Below are 18,995 nucleotides of genomic sequence, written 5' to 3' on the forward strand. Positions count from 1 at the left end.
ACTCTGTAAAAGTCATTTTGAAAACCCAAGCATAGGTTAACTACAACGGATTTCAAAGTTTTGCTTCACATGAATGAGTGATGCACAAGAAACACATGCATGTAATAATCAAATATGATATTTCTAAATAAATAATCACGACACACACAGCATTTTAATATGCAGAAGAGAACGAAGTCTTTATGTGTGTGTGTGTTTTTTTTTCATGTATGAAAGAGAGATGAAGATGAGTCCATTGGAACATAATGAAGCACACAGACACACAGCGACACCTGCAGACCTCTGAGGAGAAACACACAAATAATCGAGTCTTTGTTTGTTCAAATATGATATATATATATATATATATATATATAGGTATATATATATATATGTGTGTGTGTGTATGTATATATATATATATATATATATATATATATATATATATATATATATATATATATATATATATATATATATATATATATATATATATATATATATATATAATATGTTTTAATTAATTTCAGTTTAAAAACTACAATCATCTGGATCTTGATGTTATATATATAAGATCCGGATCTTAACTTCTTTTTAATGTTATATGCTTTAGATGATTGTAGTTTTTAAACTGAAACTCAGTTTAATGATTTATGTAGATCTCTGCTTTCTAAAGTTTTTCATTTTTACATAAGAAGTCTCTCTGGGATTCCTTTCATGCATTATTATTTTTTACTTCAAACATCAGTTTTCTACTATTTCTTTATCTGAAACATTGTTAATATATCAGTTCATATATCAGTTCATAATGTGAGAGAGGACAGAGGTGGAGTATTTATGAGGACTATTAATTTAAACTAGAGAGGATCTTGCCTTAAAAACAGAGAGAGAAATGAAGTGGACTCTTTATTTTTGAGCTTTCTGCTGTTTCTAGAGGGAAAATGTGACCCTGGGCCATATATATATATATATATATGGTTTGTTAGGAGGACAATATTTTGTTGAGGTACAACTTATTTGAAAATCTGGAATCTGAGGGTGCAAAAAAAATCTAAATATTGAGAAAATCACCTTGAAAGTTGTGAAAATGAAGTTCTTAGCAATGCAATGTATATTAATAATAATTAATTTTTTTATATTTATGGTAAGAAATTTACAAAATATCTTAATGGACCATGATCTTTATTTAATATCCTAATGATTTTTGGCATAAAAGAAAATTGATCATTTTGACCCATACAATGTATTTTTGGCTATTGCTACAAATATACCCCAGAGACTTAAGACTGGTTTTGTGCTCCAGGGTCATCATTTATTTTATGCATTCTGTTTTGGTTCTTTCTTTCATTACTTTCTTAATTTAATAGTCATTTCTAATCAAACTGATATTGCATACGGAGTAAATACTCAATTACAGCTTACATTTCTTATATGTATCATCGCTGGGCTGATGATTTATAGCTTTTTGAATGCAAAATCAACGCATCAATTATTCGATAAGGGTAATTAATTACTAAAGACGTCCCTCTGAGCCGCGGAACTAATGCTGAGATTCACCCGGAAGGATTAATCCGCCGGACCCGAGGATGGGAACAACACTCATAACAAACATTTGAATGAATTATACAAGGTTCGCGGAGAAATGTGGAGATACATTGAAAATAAGGGCCAATAAACAGCACGAATGTGGACATCTGGCAGCGACAAAGTGTTAGATAAAAATAATAGTATGCATATGATAACGCGTTGCAGCAGTTGCATCTGTGTCTTAAATGTTTCTGTGGCTGATATTACATTTAGCATCATAGACATAACGATTTAACATCGATGTGGATGTATGCATAACACATGCACAACTTGCAAGTAGATCTTGCAGCAAAACGCTACATAATTTCCCATTAGTAAGTGAATCTTTATTAATCAGTCTACTCTATAACGTTATTGTATGCACGATCTTAATGTTTCCATGCATCTGATTTCAAAACCGATAGCAAAACACAGATTATAAATCGCAACTCCGCTACAATAGTCCTAAAACAACTGTTAAATGCCTAAATAATTAACAAGAGTATCAACAATGTCTGCTTTGTGTGCAAAACACCTGCTCCAGAACTTCAAGTGCATGGTGCACAGGGTTTCAATTCGGATCCCGTCGCGTGCACTGTTTATCTTTAAACGTACCCGTGTTATATCTCGAGCCCCTAAAGTGGGTCTTTTCTGCTGGAGTGTATGCGGCATCACTTCCGCCTCTGGACAGGAAGCCATCCATCATCAGCAGAGGACCACGGAGAGGAAATCAGTCGCCCGAGTGCAGATCCACAGGTTTGTATTCGTCCTGCGTTTGGGAATCCGCGCCTTGGTGCTTTCCCTCAAATTCAGCCCTCTTCTGATTCTGTATCCCCTGACTTATCTATCACAACGTTGGGCGTCCCATTGGTTGGATGCCCTCCTCTGGGTCACGGAAACCTCTGGTCCTACTTTTATCAAGCTCGGCCAGTGGGCCAGCACTAGACGGGACATCTTCTCCCAGGACTTCTGCGATCGCTTCTCAAGGCTTCATGTGCGGGTGAAGCCGCATCCCTGGTCCCACACCAAGCTCTGTCTGAGGAGGGCGTTTGGAGACGGATGGAGGCAGATGTTTGTGTTTGACGGGAAGGAGCCTGTGGGCTCGGGATGTGTTGCACAGGTGTACCGTGCCAAAGTCAAGGTGAAGAGCGTTGAAGACCTGGGCTTCCAGAAGCTGGTGGAGGAACTGGAGAAGAACGATCTCCTGGAGGCCTGGGAGATCCCTGGTCTGGGAGGAGCTCTGAGCGACTTCTGGGAGACGGATGAAGAAGAGACAAGGGATTTCCAAGAGAGACCTGGTCCAGACCCACAGCTGGAGGAAGAGCGTCTGATTCCTGTAGCAATTAAGGTTAAGATCCTATTCACTTTCTACTTGCTTTTAAATCCATCCCTTTCTAACCATCTAGATAATTTTTTTAAATGATCCAATCATGTTTATTTCTTATCATATGCTCTATTTAACCCCTTAACTGTCACTCACATTTTTGAACATAGACTTTGTAGTGCACGATCCAAACTTAAATTTTTATAATTCATGAATGAAAATATTTTGTAACATGATTTTGGTTTACCATTTACATGGTAATGCAATGTCTGATTTTAAAATGGGTTTTAAAGGATGAATTTTAAGATTTTAAGTTTTCAGTCGATATATAACTTCTGATGATTTCTAAAATGTGATAGAGAAAAAGGCAACAAAGAAGTCTTTTTTTTTTAACAAAGGTCAAACCTCCAGTAATAATTTAGATTTTTGAGGGTGCACTCTTGTCATAAATTAATCGATTACTTTTCCTACATAATTTTTAGCAAAAAACATTGGTAAAATATATATTTGGGAGTCTTAGACCTTTCCAACGATATATAGTTTGTCAAGATTGGATTAGATTTGATTGTAATATAGTGAAGTAAATGTAGGCGTCCCACAGAGGGGACGGGTGACAGTTAACAGGTCATTTTTTTAAAATGTATTTTTCTGTTTATTTGTACTTTTGAGTCTGTTCTTGAAGTCAACATTTTTGTCCAACCCTGTTAAAAAATCCAGATCAAAGCAGCTTCATCCTATACTTAGTAAAAAAACAAAAACTAAATAAACAATGTTGTGTTCTGGGTCTAACTGATTGCACCTCTTCTTTTTTTTTCCCTTTAAAATTTAATTTAATTTTTTTAATTATAATTTTTTCTGTAATAAAATAAAAACACTGAGCATGCATTTCATTTTGTATTCATTTACCAGTAAAGTACTCAATTACATCATATATTTTCATATGAAATAAAGTTAGCTTATTTTATCTTAGTGTAAACTAAATACTATTTAACTAAGTCCAGATTAAACCAATTTAAACTAGTCAAATGATGCAATATGCAATTTTAGGGCTTGAACTCAAACTGTTTCAGGTCACAGATTAGCTGAATAGTGGAGTTAGGTTAAGATAGTCACTCTTGTTCAGCTTTGTAACTGGTTTGGGATGTAAAAAATAAATGCTATAATGTTTCAAAAGCCATCTTAACTGGGTTTCTCTGTTGTTATTAGGTGTTTTATTATCATCAGTATTCTCTTGAATCTTTTTCCTTGAACCAGGTTCTTCATCCAGGAATCAGGCAGCAGGTGCAGATCGATCTGATCCTGATGAAAGCGGGAAGTTTATTCCTCAACTGTTTGCCCGGCATCAAGTGGCTCAGCCTGCCCGAGATCGTAGATGAGTTTGAGAAGCTCATGACCAGACAGGTACTGATACTTTTAGGAATAACCTTCCTTCATGCAGGGTCATTATAGTCAACTAAAACCATAAAAAAGGTCTTTGCTACCGATGAATATCACTGTGTTTTAATATGTCTTTGATGCAGATCGATCTTCGGTTTGAAGCGCAGAACATCGAAAAGTTCCAGAAGAATTTCAAAGATCTGCAGTATGTGAAGTTTCCGACGCCCCTCAGACCGTTTGTCACAAGGACTGTGTTGGTAGAAACATATGAGGTCAAAAAGACTGATCATTTTAATATCGTATATCTGTCTTCGTTCCAGTGAGAAGAACTAACGCTTTGATTTACACTCTTGCAGAAAAGTGAACCCATCTCAATGTACCTGAGCTCCGATGTGCCAGAAGGAATCAAGCAGAGAATCGCACGGATGGGTGTCGACCTTCTTCTGAAAATGGTTAGTTAGTACAGGAATCATTAACCTAGGATGAAATTTGGATGAAAATTTACTCAAACTCAGGCCACCCAACATGTAGAGGAGTTTGTTTCTTCCTCAGATTTGGAGAAATGTAGCATTACATCACTTGCTCACCAATGGAAGTGAATGGGTGCCGTCAGAATGAGAGTCTAAACATCTAATAAAACATCACAGTAATCCACCCCACTCAAGTCCATCATTTAAGATCCTTTGAAGTGAAAAACTGTTTGTAAGAACCAAATCCATCAAGATGTTTTTACCTTTAGTTGATTCTGGCCAAAATATCTTGATAACACTTCTTCCAGTGAAAACATCCATCCCTTGTTTTCTTCTCTCGTCAAAATCCACTCGCATATCTGTTTATGAAATTTGTACATTTTGCTTTTATCTGTACATTCTTCTCTCCTGGTTCAGACGAGATGACTTTTTAACTGGAGGAACTGATATTATGGATAGTGTACACACATATTTTAGCCATAACATTGGTTAGAAGTAAAAAAAAAAAAAAAACATGTTAATGAAGGATCTGTTTCTTACAAACACACAGCTTTTTGCTTCACAAGACATTAACTGATGGACTGGAGTGCTGTGGATTATTGTGATGTTTTTAGCAACTGTTTGGACTCTCATTCTGACGGCACCCATTCACTTCCATTGGTGAGCAAGTGATGTAATGCTACATTTCTCCAAATCTGATGAAGAAACAAACTCATCTACATCTTTGATGACCTGAGGGTGAGAATATTTCCAGCAGATGTAAAATTTTGTGTAGACTACTCCTTTTAAATAATGGTAAGATTAATTGTATGTGTTTCATGTGTTTTCTCTGGCAGGTGTTTGTGGATAATTTCGTCCACGGTGACCTCCATCCCGGGAACATCCTGGTGCAGGGTGGGCGAGGAGAGGGCCCACAGGACAGGGCAACTCTGACGGACATGTGTGACACTGTGGTGGTCAGCATGAGGGCGAGTCCTCCGCCTCTTCAGCTGGTGCTGCTGGACGCAGGGATCGTGGCGCAGCTCAGCGAGGCGGACCAGCGCAACTTCAGAGCCGTGTTTACCGCTGTCATTCTCAGACAGGTAAAAACATACTCGATGGGGATTTTATTCACATTACTGAATGCAAATTTAAAGTGAATAGAAATGTTTGAGATGTTTGAAAAAAAAACACATCATTAATATTATTTACCTTCAGGCCATCCAAGATGTAGATGAATTTGTTTCTTCATCAGATTTGCAGAAATGTAGTATTGCATCACTTGATCACCAATGGATGTGAATGGGTGCCGTCAGAATGAGAGTCCAAACATGTGCTTGTGTTGCCAGGGTGAGCGAGTTGCAGAGCTAATCCTTCATCACGCCCGCGCCAATGAGTGCCAGGATGTGACGCGTTTCAAGAAGGAAATGGCTGAGCTAGTGGATCATGCACTCAGTGACACACTTTCTCTGGGAAAGGTAGGAGTTATGCATCACTACCTTCATCACTTGCATAACTAGTTACAAATCTATATACCACCAGTCAAGTTTGAACTAATTGAGATTTTTGTTTTTGAAAGATGTCGCTTCTGCTCAACCAATGATGTATTTATTTGTTTAAGAATACAATAAAATTAGTAATATAGCTAAATGTTATTACAACTTAAAAATAAATATTTTATACTGTAATATATTGTAAAATGTGATTTGTTTCTGTGATGCGCAGCTGTATTTTCAGCATCATTACTCCAGTCTTCCATAAAAAAATATTAAACGGCATGAACTGTTCATGTTGGTTTACATGACTTGTGGTGTTTTATAGATTCAGGTGTCTGAGCTGTTGTCTCGAGTCTTTGGTTTACTGATTCATCACAAGGTGAGAACAGCTGGTCTTAGCACAAGTTTTGCACATCAGAAAATGTCTGTAAAATAATGCTAATTGGCTTAATGCCTTAACATCTACTTTTCAATAACTCAAAAAGCAGCTTTTAAATGTATAAACAGGAAATATTACTACAAAGCTAAGTTTTAATGTGAATATTTGACTTGTTTTTTTCTGCCTTAGGCAGCTTTTAAAGTTATAATTGAATTTAGGAGTAACGTAACTGAAATAAAATGTAGTAAACGTATTTAAAGTTAATGTGACATAATGTGATGTAGTGATTTTACGCTGTACTGTGATGCTGTTGTGTGTTTCAGTCAGAGATGTTTTGCTCCTCCTGTTGCAGGTGAAGTTGGAGAGTAATTTTGCATCTATGGTGTTTGCCATCATGGTCCTGGAGGGTTTGGGTAGATCCCTGGATCCCAACCTGGACATCCTGGAGATCGCAAAACCCCTCCTGCTGAGAAACCTGCTCTGATACACTCTTCAGTGACTTCACTGTCAGCATTTACCTCACTGGTCCAGCCTGCTGCTCAAATAAAGAGTGCTAATCAGGGAACTTACCATCACTCTGGGATCAATTTACATGTGCATGGTTATATAGGGAAAGTTAAAGGTGTTCCTGGGTTAATAACATATCCTGTGATATTGGGATTGGATTATACACATGGGACCAGATTCAGTGTTTTTGTGTCTTATTATGTACGATACATCAACTAAAGCCACTGTTCACTTTGAGCGTGTTTATCCATTTTACCAAGTGCATAAACCCAAGGCTGCCTTTAAAAGCCCTGAAAAGATACATATATTGTCATTAGAGTTGGTGGTTACAATCCATTAACATTTATAAGGGAACCAAGCAAGACTTTAACCAGGCACTTTTCTTTTGTTTGTCTATGTTTAAATTAGTGCTGTCAAATGATTTACCGTGATTAATCGCATCCAAAGTAAGTTTTTGTTTACATAATACATGTGTGTGTTCTGTGTCTATTTATTATGTATATATAAATACATACAGACAAATACACAAAATATTTACATGTCTGTATTTATATTAATATAATTTATATTATAAATATATTTAATATATAAACATAACATTTTTCTTAACTATATACATGCATGTTTTATATATGTATATATATATATATATATATATATATATATATATATATATATATATATATATATATAATAAAAATACACAGAACACACATATTTAATGTAAACAAAACTTTATTTTGGATGTGATTAATCGTTTGTTTTAATACGTGACCCTGGACCACAAAACCAGTCATAAGGGTCAATATTTTTAAACTGACCATTTATGCATCTGAAATTTGAATAAATTTCCATTGATGTATGGTTAGTTAGGATCGGACGATTTTGGTTGAGATACAACTATTTGAAAATCTGGAATCTGAGCGTGCAAAAAAAGTCGAAATATTGAGAAAATCATCTTTAAAGTTGTCCAAATGAATTCTTAGCAATGCATATTACATATAAATTCATTTTTTTGTTATATCTGTGGTTGAACATTTACAAAATATCTTAATGTTCACTTTATATTTTAATGATTTTTGGCATAAAAAAAAACGAATCTGTAATTTTGACCCATGCAATGTATTGTTGGCTATTGCTACAAATATAGCCTACCCCAGAGACTTAAGGGTTTGTGCTCCAGGGTCATTAAATATGTATCTAACAATCCATGTCTTTATTTGACAATCATAGGCTATAATTTCTTGACCAGATCATGCTGAGGGTTTATCAAGTTTAATTATGTGATATGTTCATCAGATGATGTGTCTCTCATCTTCTCCAGATTATCTTTTTCTTGTCCATGTGATATGACTGTGCTTTTCAATCTCTGCAGATGATTTCATCAGAAATGGCTTGAAATAATTCTGTTGTGTATTTTGCACACCTTTGTCTGAATTAAACTAACAACCTATATTTGAGAGAGACTTTTGCATCAAATTATTACTTGTTTTTTATGTTCATAATCTGCATGCAGATTTATTCTTCACCATTGGTAATTCTAATAAAGTAATGACCAGAATTCTCATTATATCTACTATATAGTGACTTTAAATAAATAATGGACTTTATAACGGTTTTTTTATATGATCGTGTAAGCTTTTACCACTGTAAATCATTTCTGTGCTGGAGAGAGTCGAAGAGAGTTTACGTGATGACGAACGTCGCGGTGTTGCCATAGCGATAGAAGCGTCCGCCGGAAGTGAGGAGGAACGGAGCGCCATGGCGGACGACGCGATGAAAACGGTGAGAAATTATGTCTATTTTCATCAAAACACAAAAACTCGTGATATTTAATCGTCTTCGTGATGGTTTATGATAGTCTGGAGCCGCTGTTCTTCGTTATTTGTGTTATTTAGTTACTAGTCAGATTAAATATACGTTATCTGCAAAGAGTAAACAAACCGACAGATTGACGTTTTAAATAACACACGTATATTTTATTCATATTTCGTTTAATCTTGAACAGCAAAGCCTGTCAAAAAAGATTTCAAATGAATGTTACATAACGAAAATCAAGTTTATATTATATATATATATTAATGACCGTTAAGCACATATTACGTCAGTCACATATATCGTCATCACTGTAATACAAGTAAATTGATGTAATAGAAATTATTTATAAATCATGGTGGCAAAAAAGTGTTAAAACATATATTAATTTATAATTAGTTTCTTATAATAATTTCTTTACATAATTAGTTTCTTATGATTTCTTTTTGTATAATATTAAATATTAAAATGCATAATATTAGTCAGCAGTCAACATTTATTTATCAAATGCACAACAGTAAGGTTATCTCTGCTCCTAAATAAATACATACTAAATTAAATAAACAAAGAGAATCCATGTAAAAGGATGAAAATATAAATATAAACGTGGGTTAATGTTCATTATAGCACACAGAATTTGATTATTATATTACATTTGTTCTTTATGTAGGATGTGCAGCTGCCTGTGGCCACAGACCTGAAGAAACCTCGTCCAAAGAAAGGTCAGAATCTCTGGAGTCTATATATATATATATATATATATTAATAATATCAATTATTGAAAAATTCAGTTTTGATTTCTGAAGTACTTGGAAAACCACATTGCTTTATCTGCTCATCCTGTGGGTGGCGCTGTTTGCCTTTGTTTTCCCCTTCGGCCCAGTTTTTCAGTGAAGAGGATTAGGGCTCAGAGCGAAAAGTCTTTCCAGGAATAGAACGGATTAAGATCAGATTTTGCCAGGGGGTTTGTAAGCAAGAGGAGAAGGATGTTTGGCTCCTTTTGTTCTGGGGCCCGCTAGATTCGGGACGAGTCTTGTGCGGCCCCCCACTGCGAGAAGAGTCCGCTACGGCTCACAGCAAGCCTGTCTGCCCTCTATATCCAAAATAGAAGCAGATTTTTCAATGCTGCCTTTGATATTTGCATTTTCATGATTAGAGCAGTTAATGTCCTACACAAGATGAAACAGCCGGAATAAGCCTCATCTCATTATTCTCTGGCCTAAAAAAGTTTCTCAACAGTTGAGTCAACGTTAAAATGTTTTAAAGCCCTTGCGATACATATGAAATATCAATATCAATAATATGTCTTTTATTGTAAAGAATGTTGTACAATCAAACTTTACAAGCAAAACATTTTTTTGTTTGAAATGTTAAAACCAGCTGATTCAAACACATTTATGAACATTATTACATCCCGCAGCATTTGCAGTGGAATTCAGAACTGTTTTAAGTGTCTAGGCTCATTTGTGCATTGTTGCATACGTACAGTATATACATTCATCTCTGTCTGCAGCTCCTGAGCTTCCGATCCTGGAGAGGAGAAACTGGCTTATACATCTGCATTATATCCGCAAAGATTATGAGACCTGCAAGGTAAAGCCAGAAGACCTACAGAGAGTTTAATTGCTCTAGAATAGAAATCTTAATAATGTTTAAGATTTGTGTTTCTTCTGTTTTCAGGCCATTATTAAAGAACAGCTGCATGAAACTCAAGGCATGTGTGAATATGCTGTGTATGTGCAAGGTCAGTGTAAACTACACAGTAAACCCACTCTTAAAAGTGTTAATGTATTAAATTACTCTAAAGTGGTCAGACTGAGTCAGTCTCAGATGTGCAAAATGGCATAATCGAATGCTGCATCTACAGTACATAGTTTTTAAATAACCAAAAATTACTTAGTACAATTGCACAAATTGCAAAAATACTTAAAAGATTATAATATATGTGATAATTGGACACCACTCACTGAACATGTTACTTAATGAAGTCATGTCTCAGTTTTTCTGGTGTTTGTGTTTGTGTGTGCAGCTCTGATCATGCGGTTAGAGGGGAAGATCCAGCAGTCTCTGGAGTTGTTCCAGAGTTGTGCCATCCTCAACCCCAAAAGCTCAGACAACCTCAAGCAAGTGGCACGATCCCTGTAAGCTGTAGCCCAAACACACACAACCATTGTTTAAAATCACTAAAACACCTCTCTCTGTATTTATGTGGTGTGTCTATTTGACCTGGTCTGGATCTGTGTAAACTGAATAGAAAATTAAGATACGTGTTATTTTATGAACTGTTTATTCTGTGTTTAGTTTCCTGTTAGGGAAGCACAAAGCAGCTATCGAGGTTTATAATGAAGCAGCACGTCTCAATCAGAAAGACTGGGTAAGTGCACTTCTGTCCTGAGTGCTGTCTGATGAGTGTGTATTTTAAAAGGTTAGTTCACCCAAAAATGAATAATTAGTATAAAACTAAGTTGTGTCATTAACTGTGAGTGAGTGTGTGTGTGTGTGTGTGTGTGTGTGTGTGTGTGTGTGTGTGTGTGTGTGAGAGAACTTTATCTGTAATCACCTGTACTTTAGTTTGACAATAAACAAATGAGATGCCTGTGAAATACTACATAAAAGTGTGATTATTTTGACCTGCAGGAAATCAGCCATAATCTCGGCGTTTGCTACATCTACACCAAAGACTTCAGGAGTGTAAGTGCAGCTAGTCATGTTTTTTTCAATATCTGCCATGTTACTGCAGTATATACATTTTTTAACACACTTCCTTTTCTTTTATTGGCTGTATGAAAGAATCCAGATTTAGTCTTCATCTATGTGAGAGAATCTTATTTCACATGTCCTCATCTGATGTTGTGCTAAACATGTTCTCCCTCTGTCTTCAGGCCGAAGAACAGTTAAACTTGGCATTGCAGCTGAATAAACACGATCTGACCTACATGATGCTGGGAAAAATCCACTTACTGCAGGGCGACACAGAGAAAGCCACTGACGTCTACAAGAGCGCCGTGGAGTACGTCTCAATACACAACCTCACTTTTAAGCACACATTTATTCAACAGAGTACTTGACATTCATCCAGAGACAGTAAAGTTTGGTGAATCTTCATTTGTTTTCGCTCAAAAGTGTGTTTTATGTTTAATACTTTTTTTAATACTAATGCTTTTTTTTATCTTCGTAAAATCGCTCTATTGCGAGTCATGTGAGCGTTCGGATCTGAAGCTGCTTGGACCTCCAGACATGTTTTATCACATGTTTTGTCACCAGTCACATTTGACTTAACGAGTCAAACACACTTTCTCTTGAAGTGTCTGAAGTCTTGTGTTTGTGGTGACTTACCCAGAATGCATTTCAACATCTTTTTATTTTGGGTCATGTTTCGCACAACGTGAGTAAAGATGTACGAGACAGTTTTGTTGCCAGAGAGCAACTTCAGACGCCTGGAGATGCTCTCAGCGTGTCGCTCTGCCACGGCGCAGATAAGACGCCCAAGGCAGCAAAGCATGCTGGGATCAGTGAGGCGCTCATAGCTGTAATTAATCTCATTTACTGTCTCACTGTGACCGCGCGAACCTCTCTCTTTTTTCTTTTTCTCTCTTTCTACCTTGTGTGTTTTTTCTTTTCTCTTTGTCTTTTAAAGGCTCTCAGAAAAGCCCCTGATGACTTGCTGAAGGAGTCTGTTTTCCTCCTTAAAGGGACAGTTCACCCAAAAACTGTCATTATTTACTCACCCTCGTGTTGTTTCAAACCCAGAAGACTTCCTTTCTTCAGTGCGAAATAAAAGTAGGCTGAATCTTCTCGCTGCTCTTGTGCATACAACGAGTAGTGCTGTCAAAAGCGCCAAAAAAGATGCAAAAAAGCAGAATTAAATCTATCTTAACAGTAGTTGAGATAACTTGAGCAGTCAAATCATAGCTTCTGTGTGTAATGGACACAAATTGAAGTAGGTTATTGCTGGGTAGTTGATGACAAATTATTTGAACTATTTATTTAGTTATTTGTTTATTTTTATGAATTAATTAAATTTTGAATTGACCTTTTAGTCCACTCTGCTAAGTTAATTAATAAATAAATAAATTAACTCATGAATGAATGTATTTTATTCAAAAGTGATTTATGAATCGAATTTATTTGTAAATTAACTATAAATTCAGAACAATAAATGTAATGTATACTTATTATAATAATTACAAAAACAGTACTTTCTTATTATTCAATATTGTATCTTTACAATTATTAGTAGTTTATATATATATATATATATATATATATATATATATATATATATATATATATATAAATAATAGTTCACATGTATTATTAATTTAAATATATTTAATATATTTATATATATAATATAATATATTTTAAAATCTGTACATTTTGTGCAAATAGACTACAGTTTGATGATATTTTGTCACTATATAACAATTATTATTCAAATATATTGCCAAAATATGTGTGGATTATCTATAAATAGTTTATAGTTTCAGTGTTTATGACAATATATATTTAAATAATAATAACAATTATTATTATTATTTTCATTGTAGTAATGTTTTTTTTTTTTTACGATTTGGTAATAAGAGTTTGGTGAAAATAATAAGAATGCTTAATCCTATTAGTCAGAATATTGTCCAAATCCTAAAGCAATCAATAAAGCTCTTCACTGTGTAAAAGCTACATTTCTTAGGTCCTTATGTTTTATAATACTTTATTTCCTTTTTTTGAGTTTTTTTGGGGTCAGCTACTTCTGTAAAAACACCTTTTTTTTTTAAGTTCAACAACTGAAAGTGCAAAAGGAATCACTAATCTGCTTTTCTCAGCGGGAATCCAACGATTTGATGACTCTTGATTACTGTTGTTGACTTTCCTCTCTTCCCGGAGAGCAGAAATGGAGATGACTCTGAAAAACTCTCCTCCCCTTGTCCACACACACACACACACTCAGACATCAGAGACCCGCGGGGAGCTTTAAGCCGGCGTGTGTGTGTGTGTGTGTTTGAGACTTCCTCATTATCGCAGCCCTCCCACTGAGCTGATGAATTAGTAACGTGCAGCAGTGGGACGCGCCGTAATGAGAGGAGCTTTCAGAGCTCCCACTTTTCCACCCGCTTCACCTCGCGATAGCGGGAAGATGTGCCTCACAGTATTGAATTAATAACATGAGCCGCTCAAACACACACGTGATTGAGGAGCTTTCGCTGCTTTCATCGTTCTCACGTCTCCTGCCACACTCTGAATCTGAATCAATATGCTTTATTATCGTGCATTTAACTCCCCCTCAAATCAGCTCATCGTAAGCTGAGATCTAAAAGATCTAAAGCCCCTAAAATCTGATTGGTCGATTGAAGTGTGATACTTTGAATGGAAATCCAACAATCAACATTGCGTCATCCTTCAAAGTACTAATGTTTCAAATCTGACGTTTGGGAATGTTTGTTATGCCAGTTGGAGCCAAATGTGCTTCCTTGTCAGGAGTGTAATGTCAGATTGTCTTAAAAACACCCTTCACATAAATTTCTTCCTTTTGATTTTGGGTTGAAATATTCACTGTTATCTCTATCTGTGTCCTCCTCAGATTCTCTCCGGAGAACACGGAGCTGTTGACTACACTGGGACTGCTGTACATGCAGGTGTTCATCACAACATCCATCTAGACTCTCATACATACAGTTTTAGGATGCAAAACGCAGATGCAGATGTTTTATCAGTGTATGTGTTTACTTCTGTCTTGCGTTGTCTTCTCATTAGCTTGGGAAATACCAGAAAGCCTTTGAGTACCTCGGAAACGCTTTGACATACGACCCCAATAACTTCAAGGTGGGATAGTTTCAAGGAGTTTTGCTCTTTTGAACTTTTACTAACTGTCTCTGAAGTGTCATTAACTGTGAGTGTGTGTGTGTGTTCAGGCCATCCTCGCGGCCGGCAGTATGATGCAGACTCATGGAGATTATGACGTGGCCATGAATAAGTACCGTGTGGCGGCGTACTCTGTCCCTGAGAGCCCACCGCTCTGGAATAACATCGGGATGTGCTTCTTTGGCAAAAAGAAATACGTGGCTGTGAGTTACAGACTGTCACGAGCACATTTCGTGCTTTTCTTTGACCTGTTTTACCTTTCTTCCCCGCTGTTTCTCTCCTGCAGGCCATCAGCTGTCTGAAGAGGGCAAACTATCTGTCTCCGTTTGATTGGAAGATCTTGTATAATCTGGGTTTGGTTCATCTCACCATGCAGCAGTATGCATCAGCTTTCCACTTCTTGAGCGCCGCCATCAACCTGCGGCCGCGCATGAGCGAACTCTACATGCTACTGGCCGGTAAATATATAAAAAACTACTGCTGAAGGAGTCTGACATAGTTTTATAAACATGCAACGTGCTGCTTTTCTTTTTATTACATTTAGAAAAATTAAAAAGTGTCACTTTACGTAAAAAAAATACATTTTAAAAATAAAAACAATTAAAAAACACTTACTGAAAAAAGACAGTAATAAAGTAATAAGGTAGTATGTGTTAATTTAGCTTTTTATTTAATAAAAAGAAAATTACTTCTTTATTTTAAAAATACATTATTATATTTATAAATATATTCTTTTCAACATTTACTAAAAAAGCTCATATTTTAAATAGAATAGTAGCTTTTTAACTAATTAAAATAAATAATTAATATGTGACTTTACATAAAAAATAATAATGTGTTGTGATATTTAAATGTATTTTAAAATTAAAAAGTAAAATAAAGTGTATTAAGACAATAAAGATATATTATATTAATAATATATTGTACACAAAAATATACAAATTTAAATCATCCATGTATTTGCATCCTTAATTTTTTTATTTAATTTAAAAATAAATAATTTTTTACTTCTAAAAAACAAAAATGCCTTATGCTATTAAATATATTTTGAAATTAATATTAAAAATAAATAAGGTGTTAATTTACATTAAAAATAATAATCTGATAACAATTGCTGCTGTTTGAAATAGATTTTTTAAAAGGTAAAATGTTGTATTTTTGCTATTTACTTTATTTACTTAATTCTTTACATAAAAAATAAATGCAATAATGCACTTTAATTTTTTATAAAAAAAAAAATATATATATATATATTTTTTTTTTTTTGTAAAAGAACAGTTCCTTTAACGAACCGTGTAAATGTGAGAATCAGCATTTGTCCAGTTTAACTGAATTTGATTATTTATGCTGTGACCCTCATCAGTTGCTCTGACCAATCTGGACGACGCAGATAACGCCCGCAGGTCTTACGAGCAGGCAGTTCAGCTGGATGAGTATGTACTGCACACACTGATCTGTGCTGGTAGATCTGTAACGTACAGGATTAGTTGAGTTAAAGTGAGTGTATTTTGTCTGGCAGATCGAACCTGCTGGTGAACCTGAACTTTGCGGTGTTCCTGTATAATCAGGGCGATAAGAAGGCCGCCCTGCTGCAGTTTCAAGAGATGGAGAGAAAAGTCAACTCTCAGGTTGACAGTAACATTAACACTGAGTTTGACCCAGAGGTACTGAACCCTAGTCTTATTCTGACCTAAATCTGGCCTTTAAGACATTAAGAGTCTATCAAGACTAACACCTAATGTTACAAAACAATCCTTCTGCTCATAGATAGTTTAATACAGTGACAGATAAAATGGAAACAACTTTTTTTTATTATTATTATTATTATTAAAAACAGTATAGCTATGATAAAAATATATATTTTTTTTTATTATGGCTTTACTGTTTTTAATAATAATAATTAAACAAAGTTGTTTCCATTTTATCTGTCATATATATATATATATATATATATATATAAATAATAATTTTTGCATTATTCTACACTTTGTGAGAAAACAGGCATTTTACAACTAAATGAAAACTTTTAAATTAAACTTTTGATTTAAGTTTTTGTTATTTTGATAAGATTATTAAATATATAATCCCCACAAACTATATTAAATCGAACAATTTAAAATGAAAATCAATATAATAAATACCATGATATTTGAGTTCTTTACCATTTAAAAAATATATAAATCTCTGCATTTATAAAAATCAGTTATAGTTTTGCTTAATATACACTGAAGAAATTATTAAATTATTATAATTATGAAAATTTTTGCCCACATTATTATAATTTTTTTATTATTATTAATTAATTCATCTGTTCTTCCTCATTATGTAAGTCTGGTAATTATTAAATATGATTTTTACTAATGATGATTCACACACACACAAAGGAGATCTCGTCTCTTTCTCACACAGCTGGTTGAAATGGCTCAGAAATTGGGCGCCGCTCTGCAGGCGGGTGAGAACCTGTACTGGAGCAAACCGGGCAAAGACAGCAAGACCAGCCAGCGGTCGTCCTCCAGCAAACCAAGCAGCTCCCAGCAGCCCCTGGGCACCAACCAGGCCCTCGGTCAGGCCATGTCTTCAGCCGCAGGCTACAGCAAGAGCATGCAGATCACTGCAGGTGCTGAACCGCTCAGCCCATCAACTTCACATCATTAACACAGATCAGTGCCCCCTAACGCTCCGTCTTCCCCTCCAGAGCCCGAAGCGGACGTGAGCAGCGCCCCGTCTCCCCCTACAGTCGATCCCGGAGAGCCTGAGCCCGAGGATGAGGATGAGGTAGAGGAGACAGCCGAACCGGCCAAACTCAAAGAGAAGAAGAGTAAACCCAAAGCAGTGGCTGAATAGAACTCAAACTATATCCAAGGCTGAAGAGGTTTATCAGAACTTATCAGTACACAGCGTTTATATATAGTTGAAATTAAATTACAATCGCAGATCTTTAGATGTCTGTTTGAATGGTGCATTATATTAATGTAGACAGTTAATTTGTGTCTTTCCACCTTTAGAAAAATTATTATTGCATAAGAAGTGTTGCATAAAAAGCATGTCCTTTGTTGGTCTTTTAACTGAATGAAATCCAATACTATTTTTTTTTGCTCATTTTGAGATGCTGGTTCCAGAAATAGTGCCAAGAATATCACATTTTCTCACAAAATATGATGCATTTAATAGCATTCTGGCATTTGACAACTATTTGTAAGGTGAAGAATTATTGTATCTTATCATAATCGGCAGAAAAACTGCCTCAAATACATGATTCCTGTCTTCATCTGAGACAGATCACAACTGTTTGTTAAATGTTCAGCCCTTTCTTACCTGTATGAATGATTCTGAAGTCATTATTTTATGATTCATCCTGATTTAAACTTTTTACACTCCTTTGCAGACTGTCGTTCAAATAATACTTTTTTTTTTTTTTATTGTTTTTTTTTTTTTTTTTTGGTTTTTATAAACATTTGGCTTGATTTTTTAAAAAAAGTAAATGAAATAAGTAATTTAAATATGAATTCAATATATACATATATATTAAGATTCAGGGCTGTGTAATACAAAGAAACAGAGTCATTTTATACCCAGTACAGAAGTGTTTTATTTATATAAAAATATTGCATACTCGAGTTAACAGAGCTATTATTTCTAGTCTCAACATTTATGTTTGAAGGACGTTTTGCCCAGTAACTCTTAAAGACTTTGTTGCATAATCACGTGTGCAAACTAGAACCCTAGAACATTTGATCTAGTCAATATAAGTTTCATGAATGTGAACTTTCTGTTAGTTTCTCACACCAAGACTCAACGTTTGCAGCATCTGAACAACAAAACCTTATTCAAGTATTTCTGCATGAATTGATGAAGTATCATTTACTCCATTATTAATCAGTTCATGTGACATAAGACTAAAACCTTTAACTCTAGTTGAGATATTGTCAATTTGAAATCACGTTTGAAAGATGTTGTAAAATTCAAGGTTTCGATGTTAAAAGTGCCCTCTTTTGTTGGTTTGAGAAAACTAACAGCATCAATATGGAGTGTTACAGAAATACAGTACAAAATACGATCCATGATCCGAGGCATTTCTCACAGCTATTGCCTCATTCAGGAAACGCAAACACAGTTGTGTGAAAAGGCTTCATAAAATCATTCGTGGCTCATTTCTAAAACTGCATTAGTTAAAAGCCTCAAAATGGGTTTAAGGCTGGTTTAAGACAGATGAAAATTCACATAGAGATTAATTCGTACATCCC

The 18,995-nt window shown here is 35.1% G+C and overlaps 2 protein-coding genes across 2 annotated transcripts; both read left to right on the forward strand.

Annotated features, from left to right (window-relative positions):
- The first annotated feature begins 1,540 nt into the window (after window positions 1-1,540).
- On the forward strand, window positions 1,541-7,274 carry adck2 (aarF domain containing kinase 2). Its single transcript, XM_059536114.1, has 8 exons — window positions 1,541-2,893; window positions 4,124-4,270; window positions 4,390-4,518; window positions 4,603-4,698; window positions 5,553-5,798; window positions 6,045-6,173; window positions 6,517-6,570; window positions 6,923-7,274. Exons 1-8 carry the CDS (start codon window positions 2,057-2,059, stop codon window positions 7,052-7,054), a joined length of 1,770 nt encoding a protein of 589 aa, XP_059392097.1. The 5' UTR covers window positions 1,541-2,056; the 3' UTR covers window positions 7,055-7,274.
- Window positions 7,275-8,756: 1,482 nt separating this feature from the next.
- bbs4 (Bardet-Biedl syndrome 4) lies at window positions 8,757-18,159 on the forward strand. The gene is made up of 16 exons (XM_059536381.1): window positions 8,757-8,862; window positions 9,563-9,614; window positions 10,406-10,485; window positions 10,573-10,636; window positions 10,922-11,033; window positions 11,194-11,266; window positions 11,530-11,583; window positions 11,775-11,902; window positions 14,471-14,525; window positions 14,644-14,712; window positions 14,802-14,954; window positions 15,038-15,209; window positions 16,115-16,184; window positions 16,271-16,415; window positions 17,161-17,368; window positions 17,447-18,159. Exons 1-16 carry the CDS (start codon window positions 8,839-8,841, stop codon window positions 17,593-17,595), a joined length of 1,608 nt encoding a protein of 535 aa, XP_059392364.1. The 5' UTR covers window positions 8,757-8,838; the 3' UTR covers window positions 17,596-18,159.
- The last annotated feature ends 836 nt before the right edge of the window (window positions 18,160-18,995 follow it).

Source organism: Carassius carassius, chromosome 43 (assembly GCF_963082965.1).
Source record: "Carassius carassius chromosome 43, fCarCar2.1, whole genome shotgun sequence".
NCBI classification, from domain to species: Eukaryota; Metazoa; Chordata; class Actinopteri; order Cypriniformes; family Cyprinidae; genus Carassius; species Carassius carassius.